The 15,365-nt window shown below is 30.5% G+C and overlaps 1 protein-coding gene across 1 annotated transcript; it reads right to left on the bottom strand.

Moving 5' to 3' along the window:
• Window positions 1–10,783: 10,783 nt before the first annotated feature.
• LOC123899944 (photosystem II repair protein PSB27-H1, chloroplastic-like) lies at window positions 10,784–11,570 on the bottom strand. Its single transcript, XM_045951213.1, has one exon. The coding sequence runs from the start codon at window positions 11,500–11,502 to the stop codon at window positions 10,978–10,980; it is 525 nt and encodes a 174-aa protein (XP_045807169.1). The 5' UTR covers window positions 11,503–11,570; the 3' UTR covers window positions 10,784–10,977.
• Between the last annotated feature and the right edge of the window lie 3,795 nt (window positions 11,571–15,365).

Below are 15,365 nucleotides of genomic sequence, written 5' to 3'. Positions count from 1 at the left end.
TAGTCTCTTAAATATTTGTTGTTACTTGATTAGTAAAAAAAAAATTGTTACAGACTATAAAAAACAAAACAAAATTCGTCACGAGTTTTTTTTTTTTTTTTTTTTTATAATAATTCGTCACGGGTTTTATCCTTACTTTTAAGTAAATTCATTAGTCTTTATATGGCCTTAACTTCTTTTAATAAGTTTTTGTATTCGTGTTTAATATTATAAGAATTTTTTCACAAAAATTTAGATTTTTTAAACAAAAAATGGATTGAGTATGAATTTTTAAAACAAAAACTTCAAAAATTAATTTAATTCATCAGTTGGTGAAATGTTTTATATATAGTGACTAAAATCAAAATTTCAAATATTTATAAGGTCAAAAACGTATTCAACCTTTAACAAAAATAGATAGACATAGAAATTTTGAGATCAAAAGTTGTGTATTCAATTTTTTCTATTTTGCGTATTCAACGTTTTTAAACTTGAAAATTTGACATTTTTAATATAAAATTCATATTTTTTAAATGAGAAAAAAAAAATGTACACTGACAGAGTAAAATAATTTTACATTGTCAACCAATTACAACCATATTTTCCTTCACATCATCCCACTTAACCCCAGTTTCTTTGCATGACATGGAACATTAAACTATTTTTATTGGTTGTCCGTGTAAAATTAAGTTACACTGACAGTGCGTGTCTTTTAAACTCTTTTTAAACTCTTAATTTTTGTCCTGCATCGAATCCAGATAGACAATTCGACTCAATAATTAATCACAATCGTTAATTTGGATCATAAGGTCCCAATTACACATCATTTTCATTATTACTTAACAATTTCACCCGATTATATAAATCGTACTATTAAAAAACAGTAATTACATCACACAATTACGGAAAGAAAAACCTAACTTCATTTTGCATGACCCTTTGCTTTATCAATGTTTATGAGTAAAACTGATTGGTTCCAGGTTGTAAGATTTAACATAAAAAGTTCCACACTTTCTTCACCCGTTAACTTCAATGAAAGTGTTATGTGACTAGAAAGTTATTAATTAACATACAATGAAAGGCTTTATAATTAGGTGTCGGTTATAAAACTGTAATGTACTGTTATTATAATAATAATTGGTAATCACTATTTTTATATATAAAATAAAATACTGTATCAATACATCACAGTCTTTCTGTTTTTTTTTTTTACTAAAAAAAATACATCTCAATCTTATATATAAACGATTTTATGTTTTAATACGAAATAGTTTAATGAATTCGGTCGTTATCATAGTCAATTATGTCCTCTTGGTTAAAAATAAATAAAAATTGATGAAATTTGAGATTCTCTACTTGAAGAAATTATATCAATCATTAGTTGGTTCAGTGATAATTGATGTTATATTTAGTATGGAGAATCACAATTCGATCCTCATAATTGAGATCGGGAGGGGTTGAAACTACTTGATGTCAGAATTGACTCGAACCAGATTAGACGGTCTAGTGTGCCGACCTAAAACTCTGTTTTCCTCCTTGTCAGGATTTGAACCTCTAGACCTTCAACTCTTTAATCTTTAGTTCAACTAGCTTAATCAGATGAGCTACTCATTTCACCCATTATTCCGTGTCTCTTAATTCACTAACAACTAAAATCGGCTAATTGCAAAGACTAAATGAAAACCCCGATCGATCTATTTTTTCTTTTTATGTGTATCTCCCTATCATATATATATATATATATCTCCCTTTGACATTTCAATTATTGATGTCCTCTCGTGTTTGCTAGTTGCTACTCATTTTATTAATCACAATTTCAACAAGTATTAACTAAGAAAACCTATGCTCACCACAGGTTATAATAAAAAAAAATTACCATAAAAGATTGTGATGTAGCAGGCGAAGAAGTTGACTTGTGATACAACATCTAAAATAGCCTAATTGCGTTTTATTTAAATAAATATATGAAACTTTTTTACAAGTTAGGTCGGTAAGAGTAGTTAATTTAGTTGAGAATACCGATATTGTTAAACTGAATATTTTTATTATCATTCGAATTCAAAATCTCGTAATTTTTTTCGCTAGTGATTAATCTTATAAGTAATAATTTTTTTCACCAGTATTCGACCCACTAGACTGCTTAATCTGGTTCGGAAGTCAGTTCTGGCAGTGGTTCAATCACTCTTTCGATCGTAGTTGCGGGAGATCGAACTGTGATACTATCTACTAAGTCTAACGCCAATTACCACTAAACATAGTTAGTTGCAAAATAAATGTTGATATTATTATAAAAAAAAAATTAATGTTTATTATAATACTAGTTTTGAAAACAAATGAAGCATTCATTTAATTAATTTTTGTTTGAAAGTGAAATCCTTGTCTTGTCCAAAGCATGCAATTACAAATCTCTCGTTCTCCCCCATTCACGACTAAATTCAAGTCAAGTGTCTTAAAGAAATTGTTACTGATATAAAATTTGCTTAGAGCAAAAGAAAAAGTACACTTATAATAATGTAATTTACGATCTTATAATAATAGTAGTCTCTTTGTTGATTTGCTTCTAATTTTGTACTTATTATTATTCTACTCTCCCTTCCATAAAGCGAGAGATCAATGGAAGTTGGGAAGAAAAATATTTGTTTCAAGACATTAACACTTTAAATAAATCTCAATTATCTCGAGATATTAGCATCTTAAATTGTGGTTTGGAGAAATTTTGGTTTAACATGAAAACAAAAATAGTCACACTTATACCATTGTAACTTTAATAAAAATATGGTTTAATAAGATAAATTATTTGAAAATATCATTTATACCATTGTTTTGTGTGTACCCATACACACACATAAAATAAAACTAATCATAAACTTAATTAACACGACGTACTTAGATTAGAGAAAGAGAAATGAAAAAGAAGCACGGTACAACATGAAGAAGCAAAGCCACAATTTTGACATTGATGACGTAGTCTTAATACGCAAACGAAACTGAATTCGTTCATTCTTTTGAATTAGACAGCACGGCATTGCATTGATAAATATGATCATGCCACATAGATATAACGTTATGGGCAATCAAGAAAACTACTACTACTATTCAAATCAAATTAATCAGATTATTAATTTATTACATCACATTCACATTTTTTTGACTTGGTTGGTTGCATAATTTGTATCTTTGTTACATGCAATTCCAACTTCTGAATTTCAGGAGGAATATAAAAGAACAAAAGTTAAAATACGCTAAAGAAAATGTCATAACCAAACAAAGTTAGATTGATGAAATTGCAAAAAAAAAAAATTGTGTGGGCCATTTTATTTGAACAGTTAGTCTTTTCTTATGTGTGATTTTGGCTATTTGTTACAATATCACGTGGTCTTTTATATGCATTTATATCCACAGGAGTATATTTTAATATCTTGAAGTGGATCATAACTAAAATAATCCGATAGTGCTAAGTGAAAGATTCCGGCACGAGAAGTCGAGAAGCACAGCATTAGCTTCAATTTAACAAGCTCAACCTCGAAAAATAAAGTCTGATTGCAAAAAAGCAAAGGACATGAGCTATGAACTTGAGGGTCGGGCTGAAGTGGAGAATGTACGTGCAAAAAAATTAGCACTATATGCTCTAGTTAGTCTTTGAGTGAGATGAAAAATGTGACGCACGATTATGCTTATATAGACGGAGTCGTCCTAATTGTCTTTTGTTGATCGGCATGAAATGCGGAAATCAATTGAGAGTTTCTCTAATAGTCCTTAGTGAAGGAGATATCATCTGGTGTAATGATATGCACAATACCACCTGGTCTAGTGCGTTGAGCGAGTCTTATGAGTTGTGATGAATGCATGTGTCTTTATTAGACCATTGAAATGAGTCGAGGCTCAATCTAAAAATAGTGAGTTTTTTTTTTTTTTACTACCTACTTCTCGCGTATTCTACGTGTTTTCATTTTTAACCTTTCGCTACTTAACTAACGGATATTATAAAAATGAGAAATTTTGTAAATCTTGTCTGCTACTTAAATAACGGACGTTATAAAAAAAAATGATAGGGTGTCTTTGAGAGTATCCGCTATCTAAGTAGCGGACGAAGATATTTTGGTAAATTTGTAGAGCGTGTGAGAATATTGATTAGGTAACAAAAGAAATTCTTTAAAACAATTAGGATGAGAGAACATAAAATACTCACAATACAATTATTTTTTTTGTCAATCTTCTAATTTTTTTTTGTCAAATAGTTTAGTGGCTAGAATTTCACCTTTAAATATGAATAAGTGCGAGTATCAGGATTCGAACTCCGATCCCTACAATATTTTGCAATGTCTCTACCAATTGAGATATGTTTGGGGGAAAATTCAGAATAAAATATCAAACTTCTAATTTTTAAAGAAAGGGAATAAAATAATTTGGAGCTGGCCGACCTTCAAAATATCTACAACTTTAATACATAACTCAAATCATGAATCAATTTTAATCTTGGTAAAAATTCTTCTAAAATTAGGTAAAGAATTAGTGACATTGTTACCGACAACTTCACATGTTATAAGTAGTTCGTAAAGATCTAGAGTTTGAGTGTTCAAATAGGGTGATGAACTAGCACTATCCATATGACATATTACATCACATAACCCATTTAAGATATGGTACTTGATTAAAATTTAAAGTCAATTACCAAAATGTGGGTGGGTCCAAAAAAAAAAACCTAAGTGGAGATGACATGCAAACACCACATATGTTAAACAAAAACTAAATATAATTGCTAGGCAAGCTTAGAAAATATTTAGTTTTTTTTTTCTTTAGAAAGGAAAATATATAGTTAAATGTCAGTATTATAGTATTCATTAAAATTAAATTATTGATAAGCTAATGTGGGGAACAAGCAGTGGTTGGATACGCGGATAATCAACACAATTAATCATCCCACTTTTTAAGAATGTGATGTGAAGTTTATCTTACATGGTTGTAAATTGTAGTGCGATCTTCTATCATGTGTATGGTTACATCGTACCTATATTAGATATTGCATCGTACTTATATTAAAGTTTTGAATATAAAAGTCGTAAAATATTTGGCCTTCGTGAGCTTAGCTCAGTTAATAGGGAGTCGAGGTTCGAACCCCGGACAATTGATCATTAGACTACTGGAAAAAAAAAGTGGTAAAACATTTGATCAATCGATGAATACTATGGAAACTTTGTTTTAATTTACGCAAAGTTAATATGTATGAGCATCCAACAAACTAAGGCACCATGATTTGGGATGATGCATTTAAAATTGGACGCAATCAAAGGAATGGGTCATATACCATAGTACCATACCATAAACTAATTAAGTTGAGCATAGAATTTGATTGAAGAAAATAGAAAACTAAAGTCGAATGTTCCGTTAATTTTGGTCAAGAATTCAATTTTAATTAGTTAGATTTGCTTTAGATATGTTAGGTAAATTTTTACAAGGGGCTGACTTATTATCATTAATAAACGTGTTGCTTTAGTCCAACTTCCCCTAACCTCTCCCAACCAAAATTTAAAGCCATAATCTTACTATATTAATTATTCTTCTCACTAGTTAGTTATGTGGAGTTGGAGAGTACAGGTATATTCCTAGATTGATATGTTTTAGCACTTGTCAAGCCAAGTGTATTTGATGATGTCGATCCATTCAACGGTGTGGGTGACAAATTTATGGCATATTTATATTATTTATATATATAATATAATAGTAATATAATCGGCATGTCCATTTAAATGTTTTTTTACGCAATGCATTCTTTTTATACAAACAACTTATGACATTTCATTCATAACAAATTAACAATAAAAGTAATACAATGAGGAAAGTAATGCGAGAGGTATGGAATAAGGCCGCTCATGCAAGAGCATGAGCGCTACCATTTACTTGTTGCCTAGCAAAAACGACTATATAGTCGGGGTAATTTAAGAGGTTGGACAACTATGAATAAGTGAATCATGCTCAAAACGATTAGGCTTGTATCATCCAGTTCCACTACCATTTTACAATTGATCTCAAAAATCAATTTGTTGTATTGTCTCCCCATCAAAGCAACTCATTCAAGGCCCTTGTACAAGCTCAAGCTTCCACCTCTTGTGCCGTAAATAAACCGTTGTCATGACATCAAAACGCTGCAATGAAGTCTTATCATGCGTAAAAATAGTTGTGTTTATGTTGCATTTGAAGAAAGTAGGTGGCGGTGGTTGCTGCAAGAGTTGTTTCTAGCCTGCTTAACAACAATGTTGTTTGGCATGGACTCACATACTTGAGGGGTCAAGAAGTTCTCAATGCCAAAGAGTCTCGTTTAAGTAAGTCTTCAAGATAAAAGAGCCGCAAATTAAAAGTCAACCCACAAACCCTAATTTTTTTACCCAAAAGAAGTTTTTTCATAAAAATTCAAAGTTAATTTTAGAAAACATATTTTCAAAAAAGCTAATTCTAAAATATGGGGTCTTGAAGCCTCTTAATTAATCTCACAAAAAAATGATGATGTAATGAAATGACCGAGAAGAAATAAAACTCTCTTAACATGACTCAATTAATAAATTTAATCAGTAGGTTTTAAAATTTAGAATTTTTATCCCCATAAACATAACTCAATAGGTAAAGATATTATATTTATTTGCAAGGTTGCAAGGTGATGACTGACTCTTACTTATAAATCTTTATCCAAGTTATCTCGTAATCGATATGAAACTTCTTTAACACTTTTGACAACTCTTATTAGTATTACAATAATGATGATGATGGCCCAATCAGATACCTGACATCAACAGTCAAACAGATCATAGAGTAGGTTCTGATACCATCTTAGAATTGGATATTGTGTTTAATTCAACCTTGCAAAACCGACTTGTAATGTGAAAATTGTCTCTTACTTATAAATCTTTATTCAGGTCATCTCATAATTGATATGGAACTTACTAACACTTTGGACAACTCTTATTACAATAATAAAATATTTCACGCACATTTGCATATAAACTACTCCCTCCGTCCCAATTTGATTGACGCAGTTGACTATTGTGCACTATTCACACATATTACTTTGACCTTATTTTTCAACTAATAAACAAAAATAAATATTAGCATATAAGATGTTGTTTGATTCGTCTCGATGAGTATTGTCAAAATATCAAATTTTTATAATTTTTACTATTATACAATTAAATATATTAATCGTCAAAGTTATGCATCGGCATGCGTAAAATGGTCAACTGTGTCAATCAAATTGGGACGAAGAAAGTATATAATTCGTTGAATTATATGTCGACAACAAAACTCTCACTCACATATTTGAAGTATCCACCTAGACCAACTAAAAACTAAAAAATATATGCATCATGATTATATTTGATCCAAACATTTTTTCCTATAATTGTATAGATTTACGAATTAATAAATAAAATGTCCATAGATTAGTGTTGCTGACAAGGCCACGATGACAATAGCTATCTCAAAAAATTTCCAACTAGTGTTTGGAATGGGAAAGTCAATAGTAACTTGTAAATAAGATTCAAGACAAGAAATTATATGGGCAGAAAAAGAAATATTGGATGTACTAAAAAACCATACAATTGGTCCTTTTCTTCCATGTTTCTCGGCGGTAATTCGGTACATAGTTTTAATATTCTTTGTTAATAACGACAAGCAGCCTCAACAATATGGCACAAAAAGGACTACTCTAACCCATCGAAATAGACAAAAAATTAGGAGTCAATCCATTAAATTAAGAATCAATAGTGTAAAGCCACTATATTTGATCCGATTGTGAGGGGTTTGGATAGTACGATATAGTTCTGGGTTCGATCTTCAACTCATTATAAACCAAAAAAATAAAAAATTAATAGTGTATGTTTAATTTTTTTGACAGTGGAGAAAAATATATTTTGAATGAATTTATTTTGTTTGATTGGGTGAAGGTACAAGTTGTAGTGAGCGTTTTTTCCATTTAGGTTTTTTTTTTTTTTTTTCATAGTCGGGGATTTTGGTAGGGGAGTCATGTTGTATGGGGTGGGGAGTAGGTGGCAGGGATGTGTGGGAGGAGGAGTTGTTGGTTGATGTTTGTGCTCTGTTACATAATATTGTTTTGCAGAAAAATGTTTAGTTATGGAGAACAGTTCATTCTGAGACTTTTCCGTCAAGAAAGTATATTTGACCTTGATATGTAGAGAGGATGAGGTTGTCATTGAGGAAGGACATTGTGATTTGGTTTGAAATAAAAGTGTTTCCCTGAAAGTTTCAATATTTTTTTGGCGCTTCTTGGCAAATCGACTATCAATTAAAGACAATCTTGTGAGGAGACAACCAAATTTGTAGTCTCAGTTGTGATACTGTTGAATCATTATCACATATTTTCTTTGTTTGCTATACTTCTCAGCAAGTGTGGTGTGAGGCGGTGGCTTGGAGTGCAGTGTGCTTTTTCTACTCATATGTTATCTCTCATTCTCTTCAATTTAGTGGTCTTCAGGTTTATTTTTTCAAGATTAAAGATAGCTTTAAAGTTAGTTTATTGGCGACAATTTGGATGATCTGGGAAGCTAGAAAGGATTGAATTTTTAATCAGAAAATTGTTGAAGTAGATAATGTGATTGATAAAATGATTAAAATCAATATTCAGGTTTGGTGGTGATTTAAAGTGAAATTCAATATTTAGGGGCTACTTGTACTTGATGAGTGCCTCGTTTGACACTGTAACGGTTGTTGTTACTTTTTGCTTGGTATTGACCATTATTTTGACATCTAGATTATGCACACCTTATGTCGATTTAGTGTGTCTTTATTGTTAATATATTTGAACCTTGGTTGCTTAAAAAAAATCCTTGCAATTTTTAAAAGTAGTAGAAGGGCTGCACTGCTTCTTCATGAAAATTTCTCATCCCACCCACTCACTTTCTCACCTACCCCCTGTTTTTCCATTTTTGCCCTTGGTCAAAAAATTCGGAATGCATTTTTTGAATTTTTTTAGTTCAAATTTGGAAAAAATTTGGAAAACACATTCCGAAGTTGTTTTTAAAGGCAAAAAAAATTCGAAAAACGCATTCCAAATTTTTTGATCAAGGACAAATATGGAAAAAAAGAGGGTAGGTGAGAAAGTGAGTGGGTGGGATGAGAAATTTTCCTACTTCATGCAAAAGTAACAGGGATTGATATAAGGCCTTTTAGAAAATATTGTATCTTGATCCAACTCGTAATTAATGGCCACATTTTTTTTTCAAACATTAGTTTTCTTTTTCATGAAATGGGACTGCTAACTTGTGGATGTTTTTATTGGAAAAAATTATTTCCCCCCCTCCCCCAAAAAAACTTTTTTCCCTTCGAATTTATATTTTTGTTCTTGTGAAAAAAGTTTGGAACATATTTTTCAAACTTTTTCTAGATTAAGTGTTATTTTTAACAGTAAAAAAAGTTCGAAGAATACGTTCCGAACTTTTTTCCGTAAGAGCAAAGATGTAAATTCAGAGAAAAGAAAGAATCTTAAGGGGTGGAAAGAGAACTTTTCTTTTTATTGTATGAATTACAACCGGCCCAGTCCATTAATAAAAGAGGCCTAGTTGGAACCATATGTATAGGAAGCAAATTTAATGCTATACACCTTGCGCTTGTCAAAAAAAAAAATTTGCTATACACCTTGCTCCTTACTCTTCAGTGCATGCTAATTATCACGGTAAATATTTAGTATCACGGTAAATTTTGATTATATTAACACATTGTTGTCTTGAGTTCTCCATAGACAAAAACCGATTCTTCCATCAAATTTGTCTTGGATAAACTTCACAACATAGCTTGGCATTTGTATCTAAGATTGTTAATCTCTCGTGTTAACTCTTAAAACTCTTACTAACTTACAATTTTAGGTCATGAAAATGAGTTAATTTGAATGTAAACTTTAATTTTAGTAAACTCTCGTGAGTTCATATCATTATACTTGATCCAAACACTGGGATGCCACTCTCGCTCCCCTTCTAAGGCTAATCAAGACTCTGAAATAATTACTTGTTGGAGATTCCGAAGGAGGCTGAAAACAACAACATGCTAATTATCCATAACCAACAAGAGACCGGAACATCTCCACCCGAAATCTTAAAATTTTTTGAATATGCCATGGATCACCTCTCTTAGGTATCCAACATTAAGCATTTACATGGTCAATATAAGAATATCGTTCACACTTGAATACAAACATGATCTGCAGGTGATCTATGCTTGAAAATCATTTAAAACTTTAACATGACTAACGTCGCCACCTTTAAATAGAAATCGAGGATCCTTACGTTCTTAACACTAAAACAATAACTTGACCGGTGTCCATTCAACAAAAATAAGCGAAAACTTGTGAGTTAAGTTGATGTATGAATATTCATTTTCTTTATTTTTCGTCGATCCAACACTAATTGAATCACCGTCTCAATTGTGAGAAGGAGTAATATCATGAACATCTACTTACACATAGCGACATCAATTGTTGTTAGAGTTTTCATCGTGCCGTATAAATCGTACACCATATGAGACACTTTTCCACCCTATAAGCAACTCCAAGAGCACTCACTAGTGACCAACCATTCAAAGGATGTTATCCTTTCCAAGCTAAACAACCAAACGAAACTTGGGCCTCAAGCCTGTGGTAAGATAAGCTATTTCTGCTCTCTCATAAATCTGTAAAAACAAAAATCAACTTATAATCCTAAAAATAAGCACTTAATGAATTAACCTCCATTAGTCCATTCCAACATAAAAAAAACTAAAAAATTAAAAACAATCATTCCTTTGACTCTATATAGTACTATGAAACTATGCATAATTAATCCTTTTATTAAGTGAGTCTCTTAATGTAATTTAAGTTTCAATACATACAATAATACAAAAACAAAGCATCAACAACAAAAGAAAAAACAATAAGAATCTAATAACAGAAAACAGAGGAATGAAAACCAAAATTCATTTCCTCTAAATACAGAAGTGCTTATTTCATCTTCTTCTTCTTCCTTATCTTCCCCTTTTAAGTGATTTTTCAGCAACTTCAATTTCTTCCAAAATCCTCACTCTTCTTTTTGCAGGAATAGGAGCAGTTGGTCCAAAACTAATATAATGTCCTGAAACAGCATTAAGAGCAGAGTACATATCTCTAAAAGAAGCTCTTGCAAGAAGTGCTTTTTCTCTTCTATATTTAGCAACCCAAGAATTTGAACTATCTCTTAAATCAGAAACTGCATTAGCTACATTTGGATCATTTTTATCCATTGTTATAGTTGTTCTAACCTTGCTTATAACTTCCTCTGTTTCTTTAACATACTCTTCATCTGTAGCAGCAAATGCAGGGGTAACATGAGCAAGAAATGTGGTGGTGATGATAGTGGCTGTGGTGGAGAGGATTTGACGGCGGCGTGTGTGTACGGTGGTGGAAGTGGTGGTTGGTGTTAAGGTGGAGGAGGTGGTGGTTGGTTTGGTTTTGATGGGTGGTGGGAGTGATTTTGGTGTGGTTGTGGGAGTAATGAGTGTTGGTGAAGCCATGGTTGTGTTGGGAGAGAAAGAAAATGAGAGAGATTTTGTGTTGTGTTGTTAATAGAGAGAGAGAGATGTATTGGGTTTTTGCCACGTGGACTTATCTTCTTATCTTTGTGTTTGGTTTTTGGATGAGAAAGCAACCAATGGTTTGTAAGGTATAGATCTATGTCATAACGTGTCATCATACATTCCAATGATAAATTGAAGAATGAAAAATGGTAAGGACATTTTAAATTTTAAATTTTTTTGAAAATGCATATATTCAATGTGTTGAAAATTAAAATATTGAACTTTTTTAATGAATAAAATTTTTAAATAGAATTTTTAAAGAGTGTCATCGAGTCTGGTGACATTCGTTAATGAGACCAGTAAAAAAATAAAAGAATTCTAATAATTTGTAACCGTTACAAAGATATATTTTGAAATTTGAAGTTTTTATTTGAGTTTCGTTAGTGTTTTTGTAAAAAATAAATTTTAGATTTATTTGCAAGTGTATATTGAGTCTGAAGACATTTTATGTCTTGGATTTTTAGAATTGGAAGTTGTGTATAATGCAATTCTATAAATTTGATTTATAAGGAGATAATTATTTTTACTTATAAATATATATTCAGATTATGTTATATTTGGTGTGAGACTCTTAACATAAACTATTAGAAGCTCACTTGAAATAAAAATAAGATTTTAACTTATTTTTTAGTAGTTTAGGAGGAAAATATTAATGATAATGTTAGTGAAATGTCAATTACTAATGTCATTTTCCTCAATTTAATATATTAATTTTTTTATGGTTCTAGATATAGTATTTTGTTCAACTCTTCTTTTTATCGGAAGTGTTCGAGTTGCAGAATTTGAACATATGTAAGATCCTGGATTTTTTAGATATATATTGGAGGTGTTCATGTTATAAAACTTAAAAGTTTAAAATACAGTTTGAGTTTTAGAATTTAAATAAGATAATGTTGAAAATTTAGAGGGTGCGCAAGAAGCTTAAGAGGTGGTAAAAGAAATTCTCTTTTAAGTTTTGATTAATTGGCAAGTCATTTTTTCCTTTTCAAATAATGGGCCCATCTTTGTGGATAGATAGAAGGCCCAATTGTTGGTTCCATCTGAATTTTATTGGGTCCATTTTTAAATAAAAGAGATTAAGACCTTACAACCTGTTTGTTAGTATAATCTCAATCATCATGAGTTATTCGACCAAAAGAAATTAATCTGTGATTGATCTAGGGCAAGGCTAGGACTAGGAGGTTTGAATTAGGTGCAATGTACTGAGGCATTACCAAAAAAGTCATCAAACAAAAGTATGTAAGAAAAGTTGATTACTGTTTGAAAAAAGAAGAAAGATATTGATGGATATGATCATAAAAAAAAAAAAAAAGTACATAATCGGTATAAAATTGAGACATGCATTTACGGTGAATTAATATTTTAAAAATAGTTTAAAGGTGAATATTAGTTAATCGTAGATCATACGAGACACTTTTCCATCATTTAGTTAATCGTACATCATATGAGACATTTTTCCATCATAAAAGTCGACTAGAAATTATTGAGATAATTGAATAGAATACTATACAATTTAGTTTTGCATGTTCATATGAGGTGTCATATTAATAGTAAGAGTTTTACTTTCTAATCTCAAGCAACAAAGTTAAAAAAATTGAAACGAATGAAGTCAAAACTTTCTTAAAAGTTGTTTTAAAATATCCATTAATGTTATTTTCCTTGAGTACTGGGCCAAGGTTCAATCTAACATATGCTCGGTCCAGACACATTAGAGCTCCATCCTAGGGCACATCCTCAAATGGCCACATAATCTTCATTTGTAATGGCCAACGGAGTCATGACCCATTTGCTTCCGTCATTAATGGCAATAATCACAGATTAATTCTGATGGCACCCAATAAAATGTCTCATAACCTTCAATGGCAATAATCACATTGAAGGTTATGATTCCTTCTGTCATCAATGGCAAGACCACCTCATTTGCTTTCTCATTGATGACTGTGGCTCAACGCTGAGGTTTTATATATATTTCTTTTTTTGCAAAGGACTCAAGTATCTTATCTCTCTATCTCTCACTTCATGTTTATTCTTAATTGGGTTTCAACTAAACAGGCGCGGCATTTCACTACGGACCATAACCTCTGGTTTAGGTAAAATTGGTTACTATAAATAACATTTCCCCCCGGTGAATTCAAGCATGGGAGATTAAAATACCTATGATAATAGGTGGAACAGGTAATAGAAATATATATTTTATTTATTTTATTATTTAGTTTTTTACAAAATAAATAATGTTTCAAATTTTTGACAAATTTATATAATTATTAAATACAATACTAGTCAATATAAAAACATATCATGTTTTTTATTTTTTAAAAACTAGTATTATTTTTATTTTTTGAAGGAAAACTAGTAAATGTAAAAAAATAAAAATTAAATTACAAACCTGCTATTGTACTGTAGCAACAGGTTGCCTATACTGAATCACAACCGCTTAAGTATTTTTCCCCTTCTTATATTTTATAAAATTGGTACTACTTATACTAGTAGTATATTTCCTGTTTTCCCAACTACAAAGGTGATATTTGCCCTCAATTAAGAAGATCTAAGGTATGATATGGCTCTTGGTTTATCTCAAAGAGAGTTGTACTCAAGGAATTGAGATTAATCTAATTATGTAAGTTTGAACTCAATTGCATGAATTTAGTTTGAATTGAGCTTATGTTTGTTTGCACAAGAAGAGAGAAATAAAGCTATGATACAATCTTCAACCATTTTAATCTTATATTATTTGTGTCCAAAGTGTTTGTCAATGTCAATTTGTTTTATTAAGAAAATTCCAAAAACATTGTATTTATATTGTTGTTCTTTTGTTTCAATCAATTAAAAACCCCAAAATATTTTGTTACCACATACAATTAGCACTACTTTTCTAGTAGTTGATAATTGAACCACAATACTTGTGGAAAGTTGGAACAATATTTTACTCTCTACTTTATTACTTGATATGGTTCGTGCCATTGCCAAAAAAATAAAAAAGTAGCATATTAAAATACATTATCGAAGGTGTATCTCATCTTGGTTGTGAAGAGACGCATGAACCATTTGTTTGTTAACTAGTGGGTTTTCAAAAATAACTTTTTATTTGAGGGCACAATAGAAATAAATATGACATTAAATAAAAAAATAAAGTTTTTTGTAGAACTAAATCTCTTTGAATAATCTTTTTATTTGAGGGCACAATAGAAATAAATATGACAAAAAAAGAAATTTCGTTTTTTTATTTTGTAGAAAACTTTTTCTTTAAAATTTTGTAGGAAAAAAAATTTATTTGTAGGACTTTTTTTAAAATTTTGGGGAAAAAAAGAAAGTTCGTTGTTTTATTTTGTAGGGATTGTTTTAAAAATAATAATATTATCTAACGTAGAATTTAAAAAAATAAATATAAATGTTTTTTTTCTTGTGTACAAGTCACGTCAGCAGATTTGCACAGTCACATATCCTGCTATACAACTAGGGGGCAAAACGAGGGAATCTATTTTTTGCAGGGATAAATAGAAAAAAAATCTGCATAGGAAGATAAACGAAAATTTGATTATTTTACAGGAGATAAACAATCATTTACCCTAGATTCAATGATGACATTGTTGAAACCTTCATTTCTGGCTAGCGTCAAACCATTCAAGATGCATGAAGTTCAAGTAATAAGCTTGAAGCAGTTCTAATAAAACCTGAAAATCCAACTAGCCAATTATCTTGATCAAATAAATTATATTATTAGATCAAATAAAATATAATGTAATAATTGTTCCCAAAAAAAATCTGTAATTTATTGATCTAATAGTAAACATCATTTATTT

Source organism: Trifolium pratense, linkage group LG7 (genome assembly GCF_020283565.1).
Source record: "Trifolium pratense cultivar HEN17-A07 linkage group LG7, ARS_RC_1.1, whole genome shotgun sequence".
NCBI classification, from domain to species: Eukaryota; Viridiplantae; Streptophyta; class Magnoliopsida; order Fabales; family Fabaceae; genus Trifolium; species Trifolium pratense.
Note: the sequence above shows the minus strand (reverse complement) of the source record. Positions and strands in the feature narration are given on the sequence as shown.

What these genes read in the sequence shown, in the direction of transcription:
- LOC123899944 (XM_045951213.1), bottom strand. Translation starts at nt 11,502, where the DNA reads ATGGCTTCACCAACACTCATTACTCCCACAACCACACCAAAATCACTC.